Genomic DNA, 12,554 nt, shown 5'->3' on the forward strand with positions numbered 1-12,554 from the left:
GAGAATATTTGTTTAAATGCAGCAAGTCCTTTCTCCAATGTTGTCTTTGCAAAATCTGGAGGGGTGAGCCTTTTGATGTTTGTATTTACAGTGTTTTCACATCTGGATGTCATTTGTGACACAGGCTCTCCTCCTTTTTCTATCCCTGTGTCTTCCTGTAAAATTCATTTTGAACATATAAGCTCATGTGGCTTTAATGTGTAGTAGTCGGCCAATGTATTTAGCAGGCCTGTAGTAGGCCAATAAAGAGGTACCTTGGGTCATGCTGTGCACTCTTGTAAATTTATCCCAAATTAACCCTGATTGGCATCCAGCTCCCCTGCTGTAGAGATACAGATGTGCGCGCTCTCCAACATCTGCTCTTTCATGAGGAGCTGTGCCATAAATCCATGAGCCCCGGTGACCTGGAGTCTGGGCTGAGGCTTTGGGGATGCTTTTGCTCCTGCGCTTCATGGTCAGGAGAGCTTACGGGACAGGTACCTGCAGGACACAGGTGGCAGTGCTGCTGGTGGAAGGCGTTTTCACATGAAAACCCTGTCGGTGTTGTAAGAGGGTGTTCTTCTCCCTGAGCAACACCGAGATACGGCCTCCAGTGCAGATCCTTCTTGTGGCTCCCCGTTTCGTGCAAGTTGTTTGAATATCCTCGTCCAACAGGTTTCTTTGGGGCTTGTATTAATTCGGCTTCATCTTTTAAAATGCAAACTTGGGCATGGCAGAGCAGGCTCCTTCATCTGCCTTTACTTGCAGAGGAGAGCAGGGGAAGGAGATCAGAGCAGGCAGAGCGTCGCTGCAGTCCTGCAGGCAGCCAGGATGCAGAGGAAAAACATAGCCATCAATTTCTAAATGTCAGCAGAGATCCCCTGGAAATTATTTACTGCGTCTGCTGTCGTATTTAATGATTTAACAATATACTAATAATCATAATATATTAACTTTGTGTAGTGATATACCAATCAATATAAAATAATGAACACATCTAATGGGTTTAATAGTATACAGATGTTTACCACTGTTGTCCCCAAAGGTTTTCAGACAGTTCCTCAAGGCCGTGCTCAGGCGGTTCCGATCCCAACCCCAGAGCAGCCGCAGTGCTGGGGCTGTGCCGGGTGCTGGTGAGCGTGGGGTCACTGCGGGGAGCAATGTGGCCATTGATCAGCCCTTTATTAAAGCACTTATGAATCACCGCAGTGGCGATTGTATGAAATGTACCTACTAACAACTGCTTTGCAGTGTGAAGGTTAATCAAGATTAAACGTTTCCGTTGGTTTTCTCCTCTCCCTCCGCCCGGATCCAAATCCCGCAGGGGTCCAGGGGCACAGGGAGGCTGCAACCAGCATAGAAAACCGAGGCAAAGGTGCCCAGCCTCAGCCCAGCAGAAGGACTGGGTGGGTCCAGCAGCGTGTGCTCACACACACGCAGGTCTGTGCGTTCAGAGAGCACAAACACACGCTCTGTGCACGCGTGGGCTATGTGCACAGACTGCATAGAGCTATAGACTGTGCGCGCACATGCACACTGTGCATGCAGAGACCACACATGCAAACACCCTGTGCACACACCATCACCATGAGTGCACAGATAAGGGCTGTGTGCGCACACACACCAGTCGTGCACTCACACCGTGAACACACACTGCGCATACACCCAGGCCGCACACATCAATACAGATGCCATGCACACACACACCACATACACACACATACAAAGTGCACCCATGAGCCAGGCGCACGCTGACCGTGCACACAGACACAGCTCTTGCACAGACCGCACGGAGCTATAGACTGTGCGCACGCACACGCTGCGCACACACTCGTCGTACAAACGGCTCGTGCACACAATGTACACACGCACACACGTGCACGCGCACACGCGCGCTTTCCCCCCTCCCTCCCGCGCGCTCACCCGGGTGCGCGCGCGCGCCCCGCGCCCGCTGTCCTCGACGGCGGGTCCCGCGCGTGCCCCGGGGCGGGGCGGGCGCGCGCGCGCGCGCGGCGGGGATCGGCGTCTCGCGGGTGGATTGGTCTGGCCTGGCGGCGGCGGGCGGGCGCGGGGAGGGCGGCGCTGGGCGCGGAGCAGTCGCGCCGCGGAGCGCCCGAGGAGCGGCACCGCCGCGGCGGAGCGGAGCCGAGCGGGTGTTCCTCGTCCATGTGTGGGAATAATGGTTGCCGAGGCGTGAGCCGCAGCGAGGGCGAGACACCCGCCGCCGGGGGAAGCCCCTGCATGGGGCCGGGCTGGGGCTGCCTGCGGGGCTGAGCTTTCCCCGTCTCCCTCGTCGGATGCCGGCCGGAGCCGCCTGGGTCGCTTCTTTTGCTGGTTTCTTTTTTTATTCTTTTTTCCTTTTTTTTCTTTTTCCTTTTTTTTTTTTTTTTTTGGTGTGTCCGTGGGCTTTTCAGCCCCCCCCCACCCCGCGTGTTTTCGGCCCCGCCGGTGATGGACCCGTAGCGCGGTCTGCGCGGCTGCTCCGGGGCTGACCGGGCGGCGGGGACGCGGCCCGCCGGGCGCGAACTTCGAGCCCCGGGTTCGGCCGGCGGGGAGGGGAAGAAAAGAATAGGGGGGAAGAAAGGAAGGGGATAAAGAAAGGTGAAGAGACGCGCTGCCGGCACGCCGCGGAGGAGCGAAGGAGCAGCAGCGAGCGGCGGAGGACTGCGGCGGGGGCCGGCGGGACCCCCGGGGCACCTCCGGGCCGGGCGCCGCGTTGTGCCGCTGCGGGGGGGCCCCGAGCGGCTCCGCTGCGCGCCGCGCCCGCGGGGGCCGCCCGGCCTCGCCCCGTGGATCGTCCCGCGGGGGCCCGGCTCGCCGGCGGGGCTCGCCATGGTCTGCGCGCCGCGCGGTAAGTACCGGCGGGGCGGGCGGGACCCCCGGGCCGGGACCCCCGCGGTGTTCTTCCCCACCCGGAGCCCCGTTTCTCGGCGGGGCAGCGCTTTTCGACCAGGCTGCGGGAGCCGGGGAGCTGGGCGGCTTCGCGGTCAGACGGGAGAAGGAAATCGCCGCGCTTTCCGCCGGTGCGATCGCTGGGTGCGTGCGGGGCTTTTTGTCTGTTTCTTTTTCTTGTGCCTTTTTCGGTGCAGCCGACGAGGTGGTTTGGTTTTTCCGGCCGCGCCGTTTGCTCGGTGCCCCCCTCCCCTGCCCAGCCCCGGTTGCTTTCGGGGCCGGTTCGCGTCCCTTTCTGCCGGGGGGGTGTTGGGGTGCGGCGGGGCGAAGCGCGGAGAGGCAGAACCCGGTCATTACCCATTGCCGGAGGCGAACCGAGGAGCTCTGCGTGCGGAATTATGGAGAAGGGTTGTTCTGGGGGGAGACTGGGTGTGTTTGAATTAAATAACATAATAAAAAAGAGCCGCAGCAGCAGGGAGCTGCCGGGATGCGCTGCGCTCCCAAGCTGCTTTTTTTTCACCCCGTTTCTCACATTCCTCCAGTGCGACCGCATCCCGCTTCCCGCCCCCACTTCCAGGAGGGAACACACACACAAAACTAATAACGATTGAACCGCTGCCTCCGTCGAGCGGCCGAGAGCGGGGCCGGGGCGAGACACCCCCCTCCGGTACCCCGCTACCTCCGAGCCGTGCGGACCCGGCTGCCCCCCCCCCGGTGACCGCCGCCCGTCAGTGCTCCCCTTCGGCAGAACGCGGCGGTTCGGCACCTTGGGGTGCTCCCTGGGCAGGCGGAGTTGTGCCGGGGCTGCCGGGCGAGGACGGCGTTTGGTCCGGCATTGCTGGCGATCAAACCCAGTGACAAACTCCCTGATCTGTAGCCGGCGGTTTAACCCCTTCGGAGCCGGCCAGAGCCCCCTCTGCACACAAAGAAATAACAACTCTTTAACATGGTTTTCGTGGGTTATTTTCTCCGTGTGTCTTTTGGCCTGAGAGCTGCCCCGTCCTCCTCCAGCCTGGCAGACAGTGCTGGAGGCGCTACTGCTGTGCCCCTCTGCCCAGCTCCAGAGAAAAATTTAATCCAATTAAGAAACTAAACCTTGTGTGTTTAAAGTGACAAATTTGAAAAGGGAAAGGAGGGGTGAAGGAAGATTTCCAGGTCACTGGTTAGCTAAAGATGGTTTGGAAGAAGAGCTGAGGAATAAGGCGAAGGCAGAGGGAAGGGAAGAGGGACCTTTTTAAATGGCAAAGGCTTGTACGTCTCTCTGGAATTTAAACTGGTTTTTAGGCTTGTAAAATCTTCTTGAAGTTGCGCATTTATCTCGGGAGGCTGCTCGCGAGCTAATCTTCTCAAGGCATGTCCTGATTTTTTGTAACATTACAGTATCTGAGGTCCTTTTAACCTAATTCTATAACAAAGATAATTTCTTGTTATGTAAGTTACTGTTCTGAGTGATTGCTTTGGGTCTTGGAGATCGTCCTTAACCGCTCTCCCCTGTGCTGCCAAAACTGGAATTATTTACTTCGTTATTGATTCTTGACAGAAAGCCTCGCTCAGCTGGGAAAGGCTGCTGAGGTATTACAGGAAAACAGTCTCCCCATTCTTCTTTCTAGAGAGTTAAATCTCTGGTCATCCCTGCTCAGAGGTTTATGTTTATGTATAAATCCGATTTTCCCCACATACGGACTTACAAGGGCGAGCTGCTTGATTTATACACACAGCATTAACTTCCTACAAGTGGCAGACTTGTAAAGCTCTTCAAGAATTTTCTTCTTTGCTGACAACAGTTCCCTAAAACTGCCCTGTGCTAAAGCCAAAAGGCAGTAGCTTGGGCTGCCAGATCCTCTTTTCCAGAGGAGATTAATGGTATAAAACAAGCAGGCAGTATTTTATGTAGTTGGATACCAAGTTTTTGCTAGTACAGAGTGATTATAAATTGGAAGGTGGGTTGTTCCGAGTGAAATCTTAAGCCTTGTTTATCGGAGAGGGGCAGTCTGTTCTCATAAATAAGTGAAGGAGCAAAATATATCCTAGTGTTAGTCTTTCGGGACACACAGTCGTGTTGGCCATTGTGGCCTGGGCTGGCTGAATCGTATAGTGGTGTCACGAGTAGCTCTTGCCTTTTTAAGTTGAAGAAGGGACTGGAGTATGCTTCGAATTCCAGTGATAAACTACAGATATTTAACAGTAGATTATATTTATTTTGCTCTGATTTTGCAAGAATGATGCAATATGAAGTGTTACCTTTTGGTAAGGGGTGCAAATACTAGTGTGTGCTGTTGTTGCCTTTTAAACTAAGAGCTGTTAAGATGGTTAATGGTGAAATGTTGACAAAAGTGGCATTGAAGAGGGCTGCATTCTTCAGTGAGCCGCTCTGTGCTGCGCTGCTTTGGGAAAGCACAGATGTGTATGTCATTTTCTGCCTTAAATCTTTCATTTCTTCTTTTTTCCTTGGCTCCCAGTATCCTTGTGTCAAGTGACCCATAATAGCTAGGGATTGTGCTGTCTGGATGCATTTGAATATGAAGCAGGTTTTTTTAAAGCCATTATGGAAGATGTAGGCAAGTCAAATTATTTGTATCATTGGAATAGGAAATGTAAGCTGGTTAATTTTAATGACTTTATGAATTGACAAGATCTGAAGTCAGGCAGGTACAAGAACGTATTGCTCCTCGCTTAATAGCATGTTTGAGCAAAGATTGGCATTCTGCATCAGAAATGGAGATTTCAGGGTTTCTCGCAGCCTTTTATCCTTCTGAATAAAGATGGAAATTCTGAACTAGGTAAAGAAACATATGGTTTTACCAGAAATTATTTCCTACACTGATCAATTACTAGGAGATGTAATGAGAAATATACTCCTTAGGGAGAGGAAGGAGGATTGCCATTACATAATATCCCCGGGAGATTTTCTGTATCGCGTAATGAGGTTGGTGATGGAGCATTTGGGGAAAATGCCTATGGATAGGAATTTGTTCTTCAGATTTCCATGAGGAAAACATATTATTGAAAAATAGGCTTGTTAAAAGTAGTACCTGAGATGTTAGTAGGTGGGTGCTTTGCCTCTGCACACATTTCTTTTGTTCTCATAACTACTATGTAAGAGATTAGGTAACCATAAGATTAAAACGTCTGCAAAATGAGAGATGCTAGTGAATAATTCCCTTACTTATCTAACACCAAGGGTAAACCATTAAGGGCTTATGTTCTGTTCTAGGCTTTGTTAAATTATTTTTGTTTCTGTATTGAAAATAGGTCCTGAGGACAAGAAATTCTGTAGTCTTAATGGTGTAATCGCAAACGACCTTATCCTCGTGCTGGTCCAAATGAAATACGTAGAAATGCATAGATGTGATGCTGTGGATTCAATAGAACTTGGTAGCTGGATATGTGTTTTCTGAGTCCTTGTGATATATGAAGGATTGCCTAGGAGCTGACTGTCGTGGAGAAGAAAGCACTTGGTAAAAACGACTTTAATACATCTTAGTTCTTTAGTAGCGGTTGCTTTAAACAGGAAAATAATTCATCCCCGCACACCTGCCCTTCAGCACGTTTCACGCTCAGAGCCCAGTGGTGAGCACTGAGCACGGAGCTGCTCAGGCACAGAGGTGTTAAAACCAACAGAGGAAAAGGTGAACAGCCTTAACACCTCTGTCACTGCTGGGGAATTTGCCTAATTGGAGTTGCTCGTTTAAAATCTGGTGACTCTCGGGTAATTCTTCACATGGCTTGTCCAGCTTTTGTCTCCCAAGTTAGGGATGTGTGGGTTTCTCTGAACGTGGCCTTTGGGCAGGTTCCAGCAGCCGAGGTGGTGCGGGGACCCCCGAGGGTGGCTCTGGAAGGGGAGGCAGGTCTGCAGCGCTGTCTCAGGTTTAGGAAGTTGGAGGTGCAGTGGCTGTTCTCGAGTCCTGGCCCTGATTTCAGCGTTTCATTGATAATATTTCATAGTATTCCGTGTGCCACCTCGTGGCTGCGGGCACACATTGCAGCCCGGAGGGGTGCCTGGGCCCCGTTTTGGGGTGGTCTTGCTGGTTTTGCTTTGTGTCAGTTATCTGTTCTGGTTCACCTAACAGCGACTTGGTTGGAAATGCAAACCAGAGTGGTGGCCACTCGCTGCTGACCACTGTGTGGCTTCCAGAGTTTGTGGCAGGGCTTGGCTTCCCAAAAAGGTGGAAAATGGTGCTGGATTTAAGCACTGAGAGTGGAATCACTGATGTTTCTGTGCCCTGTAGAAATGGTTGCCATGAGGAAACTGAAAACTCGGACTGATCCTGGTGGAAGGGCTTGACTGCGGATGGTGACACAGGGTGGTCATCTTCCCTGCTGCCCCTTACCCTGCCAGAGCTTAACAGAGGGTCATCCCTCCATTATCCACCTCACTGGCACAGTTTAGCAGGAGAGCATCTCTCAAGGTAGCTAATACCATTTCAAACTGTAAGAATGGCAACCTGTGCTTGTAAACTTAAATTAGAATGGTGCAGTTGACATGGATGTAGAAAAATAGGCTCTCCAGAACATCCATCTGTACCTTATATGGCTGCATTGAAAGGGTTAATGATTCAAAAAAGTGTATTCTTTAATACCATAAAAATAAACCTTGGTTTCTGGTGGGTGGTAAGAGAAGCGTTAGAGTTTACATGAGGGCAGCATTTCAAGGTGGCTGTTTGTGCTGTTACCAGAGATATTTCTAGCTTGCTTACAAAATAAGATTTTTTAGAAATACTTTTGATTTTGAAAGCACTCAGCCTGGCTTATGTCCTTGTGGAAAAAATGTTGCAGTTAAATTGCCACGGAAGATAGCTACAGGATTTTTAATACTGAGTCAAAGCAAGCTGGGTACATTGTTTGCAATAATGTTTCTGTGGGGGGTAAAAAACATCTGTACGTGGATGCTGTTTCTGCAGTAACTGCTGTATCAAAGAGGAATCAGGGGACATAATGGGTATAAATCTTGGGGATTTTTTTCCGTGGATTAATCAACAATAGAAAGCATTTTGGCTATTAAGATACCTGCAAGTAGATCCTTACTCCAGAGCTGTAGGTCATAAAGTTATAGTCTGCCTTCAAAATGGTTGGAAATCCATCATAAATATCTCCTTACCACATACCTCCTATCTCCCTGGATGATTGGCTCTCTAGCAAAGCCTTCTGTAGAGGGTGTACTGTAATCCTTTTACGTTACTACTTCAGTGCAGATTACACAGCAAGAAATAATTAGGAGATTAATTTTCACCTGTCACTGCCAATAATAGATAACCTTGATACAGTGACAGGGTGAGGAATTTGGGGAGCGGGAAAGCGGTTAACCCTGTAGTGATTGCTGCAGGGACCAGCCAGAAAATGGTTGCCAGAACATGACCTCCCTGCTCGCTGTCAGCGAGGGGAGAGACGTGTTCATCCTCCAGCTTCCCCGTCTCCCGCGGACGCTGTGCCTCTCCCCGCAGCCTGCGCTGTGGAATCCGCTCTGTGCCGCAGTGGTGCCACACGCGCCTCGTGCTAATCAGCCCCGAGCAGGCGCCGGAGACCTTTGTAGCCTCGTCTTTTAATTCAGATGCAGTTCTGTTGCTTTTCATGATTTCAATTCCCAGCCTGACTGGTGTTCCTAGGAAAGGAGCAAACTAATGAAGATGGCTTCATTAGCCAGAGCACAGTTTAGCCCTTGCTTCTCTCCAGCAAATGCAGCTGAAAAAACATCCCACAAGTAACTGTGCTTTTGGTCTTCAGAGAGGGCAGAGCTGAGGTGTTTCTGCTCCCTTTCAAAATTAATTACTCTCTCACATCAGGTGAGCTTAAAAACATAGCCTATGCCTGAGACAGGGAAGGTAAATGGGAAGAAACCCCTCACCCTTCCCCCTCCACTTCTCTTTTAGCTTTTGCTTTTGTGCCTAAGTTGAAATCTACAATCTGTTGAAAACGTAATGGGAAACCAGCCTACAGAAAATGCCATTATTCATATCGTCGTGAGCTCATTTATTTTATCTGCAACAGTAATGATAAGACAGACTGCTTGGCAATGCTGATAAGCTGAGAAATATCTTAGAGCTATTTGTAAAAGTTAAAGCAGATCTTGGTACTGAGAGATAGGGGAAACTGATGAGCCTTTGGGCAATCTGCAGAGCTGAAAGCTAATAAAGATTTTAATAGGAAGGCCTCATTAGGATTAGGGAGAAGATCTATTATCTGGGATTTACACAACACGAACACTGGAGCAACTTTAATTTTTGCTTCTTTGTTCACTAAATAGTATTGCTGAATGTGAAGCCTTTTAACTCTGATCTGGATCTCTTCGTACTTCCAAGGAGCCATCACCAGCTGTTGGTTAAGGAAAGATGGAAGGGCAGTTTGTGTGGGAATGCATTTGCCACACTTGAGAAATGCCAGGAGTCGTCATGTTCAGGGGCCAGTCACTTTTTGGAGGTGCAGAAATACAACTGTAGGCAGGTGCTTGGGTGGGAGGGTTCTCAGTAGCATCTTTTTTCCTGTTGTGAGTGGCATTTCTAATCTATTGGCCCCGAAGAGCATCTTTAGAAAGAAATTAACGTGTTGCTGTTGTGCTGGTTCTCTTGATGGTGAAGCTGAAATACTATTACTGGATAGCTTGTCCGCCCCATTCAGTCTCATGGGGTGCTGCTAACGCCCAGTCCCATAGTGGTGACTTTTTTGTTAGTTGTGATCCCCACATGGATAAGACTGTCCTGGCAGAGGAGCTGTCTGCAGTGCCGCTGGAGCTGGTATGGAGGAGTATGTGCCGTGGGTGACCTGGTCAAATGGCTTGGTAGTTACACAACAGGGCTGATGTTTTAGCACTGTGCACGTTCTTGTGCCTGTGATGTACAAGATATTCACTTTTTGAGGACCCTCAGTGCGTGCCAACACCTGTCGCATGGGCTCAGCTGCTTTATTCCTCGCGTTCAACACAGTGTGTAAGGTGCATGTAAGCTGCTGAAAGAGCATTAGGTTATCCAGGGCTTACAGATGTATTTAATATTTTTTTCTCAAGGACCATCCAGACTTTTTTGTGTGGTTGTACTGAACTGGAAAGCAGGAGAAGCCATGCTGGAACCTTCTGTGGTTTGCTTTTGAGGACCAAGCATGTTGTAACGTGATTCTGCTAACCTGCATTTTAAACCACTTTTACACACAGCCGATGAGATCTAGTTGAACCTTTAATGCAGATAAACGGGTTTGGTAGGTGATATCCATGGTGGCTGTGAAATGACATGTGTGCTTGGGAGCTATCTGGTTTCTTCCTTGTGTGGGGCACCCACGAGTACAGGAGTCTCGGCTGCTCCCAGTTCTCAAGGCATAACTCCTCTCCTGCTGCTGGATCAAATAACCCTAGTTGTAACTACAGTAGCATTGCTTCCATGGAAGAGTAATGTTTGGAAAGTATGTTCTTGAATTTTCAGTTATCTTTAATATGACATAGCAGCCAAAAACCAAAAGGGAGCGCAGCACCATGAGCCACAGAGTTTATTCCAGACCGTAGTTTGGTATCTGCTGGTTTAAACTGTTAGTTTCGTAGCGCGTACAGTGGACAGCGTAATGATAGATTTAACTCCAAGTATTCCATCTTCTGTGTGCTTAAGATACTTATTCTATGGAGACAGATGGGCAGGCTGGCTGCACCCACTGCCCAGGACATAAAACATTTCTCCAAGCAGGCTGGTGTCAGTTCATTGCAGCTTGTTGGTAACAAGTCACAGTTTATGTCAGCAAACCAGCGTGGCCTCCTAAAGAACTAGCACTGTTTGCACGTAACATGTTGCTCCAGCAAGGCTGCCGTTTGAGAAGTTTCTAATACTTATGTTTGATATGAATGAAACTTTTTGTTTTGTCTGTAGACCGCAACGGAACTGGAGCTGACTCGTATCAGGAGTGCCTTGATAACAAGCAAGGTATGAGATCAAGTCTCTCCAACATGGGCACTTGGGACTGATTTAGCTTTATTTCTTGCAGCTGAATTGGTTGCTGTCTCTGTGTCTCTCGCTTTGTCTCCCCTTTTTACTTTCTTTCCCCCCCCCGCCACTGTCTCCAAGCCAATTCACTGTTAACAGCTCCATGTCAGCTAACCTGTTAGCTCAGGGCCTCATTACACATTTGTGATAAGGCTTCTCATTTCTAGCACCCCAAACTGTCTGTTATTAAGGGAGGAAGTGGGAAGGTTGTAAAACAAAAGTAGCACGTGCTCTTGCTTGCAGCTATCTTCTTCCTTGAGGTTTAGTTACACAGCCAAGCAGAAAAACATATTAAAGTAAAAGCTGAGTTCAGGGAAGGCACGTGCTAGGCTGGGTTACCTTAGTGCCAGGCATCCTGTGAGGATTTGTGTGCTGACATGCTGGCCCAGACTTGTCCAGTCTGCTGTCTTCTCCTGTGGCAAAGTTGATAAGAGCTGGAAAAGTCCCTTGTGACTTACAAGGGAGTGATGATGGTGAAGAAGGAACCTGTTATCCTTTCACTGTAAACATGGAAAGAAGAGTCAGTAGAAATGAAAATCGTAGAAGTGTCTCTGAAACAGGACCCAAAGGCAAGGTTATTGATTTTGTATTTAGAAAAAGGGTTGGTGTATTATGTTCTCTTCAGATGTCCTCTCTGAGAACTGCAATCAGAAGTGCTACTCCATCGCTGTAGCCGTGTAGTGAGTGTTGAACCTTCTCGTAATCAGGGAGAACAAGCACCCGTCAGTCCAGAATTTCATTCACTATAAGCTACAGCTGAGAGATAAGAGGAAATGCTTATCCTGACCAGGTTATAGGCATCAGTTACATGTCAGCTTTTTACCCTGCTGTTGACCCAGATCTGTAGCAGTAGCTAAAATGATCATTTACTGAAATTCTGACTACTCTTGCACAATTTAGTGAAGTAGTACCACGAAACACAAAAAAACCTGTCCCAATTTTGGTGCTTGGTTGGGTTTAATTTTCCACTGGTGTCTTCGCTTTCAGTATCCATCAATCAGTGTTACATGTGCTTCAAGTCAAAGCTGCCGTGAAGTGCATCCCCCTGCTGTTGTTGGGTTTTGGGGGGGGTTACTTGGGAGGGGGGTGGTTGTTTCTTGTTTTTTGTTTTCCTCCTCTCAAAAAAACCCCAAAAGGTACGTTGTCTCTCTGGTGACCTTTCTGCTCATCTTTTTTCACTATTTTTCTCTGCTGATTGTGGTAAATACCTAATCATTGCTAAGCTTTCATTTCAGAAGTTACAACTGGAAGACTAATGTGGAAGAACTGTAATCAATAATGCCTTTTATTATTAGATTAAGTTTAAAAGTCTTCTAGACCAATGTAATTCAAGATGCTCCTTTGATAGATAGTTTGTTCTTAGGGAAACAGTTTTTTCCAGTAACGTTTTTCTGGTTGGCATGGGGGGGGTTGTTGCATTTGATATTTCGTAGAATGCAGCTGAGTTTCAGGTTTAAAAACATGGAGTATTCTCGCTTTTTGAAACCAGTTGAGTCCCTTGGATGTGCCGGTTACCCTGGTTTATCTGGCAGGCGGTATTAAAGGACGTTACATCCATCACTTCCGTTTGTCTGTCAGTACCCCAGATATGTCCTATAGTGTGGTTTTTGATGGGTTTCTTCTACTTCATGCTTTCAATCCAGTATGAATTGGATCTGATTTGGGTAATTTACCATGTCCGTGCTACATGTTAAAGGAACAACCTTTAAGAATGTGGAGGTTTGAAGG

The 12,554-nt window shown here is 48.6% G+C and overlaps 1 protein-coding gene across 11 annotated transcripts in view; it reads left to right on the plus strand.

Annotated features, from left to right (window-relative positions):
* The window catches only part of FBRSL1 (fibrosin like 1), a 533,264-nt gene that overhangs the window by 424,058 nt on the left and 96,652 nt on the right, over window positions 1-12,554 (plus strand). For 5 of the 11 annotated variants that reach the window (XM_030501688.1, XM_030501689.1, XM_030501690.1 and 2 more), the window contains one exon: window positions 10,713-10,766. The exons of the other annotated variants lie outside the window; for them this stretch is intronic. In XM_030501688.1, the coding sequence (XP_030357548.1) occupies window positions 10,713-10,766 (54 nt within the window). The remainder of the gene's footprint in view (window positions 1-10,712; window positions 10,767-12,554) is intronic. 11 annotated transcript variants of the gene reach the window in all.

This window comes from Strigops habroptila, chromosome 11 (assembly GCF_004027225.2).
Source record: "Strigops habroptila isolate Jane chromosome 11, bStrHab1.2.pri, whole genome shotgun sequence".
Lineage (NCBI taxonomy): Eukaryota > Metazoa > Chordata > Aves > Psittaciformes > Psittacidae > Strigops > Strigops habroptila.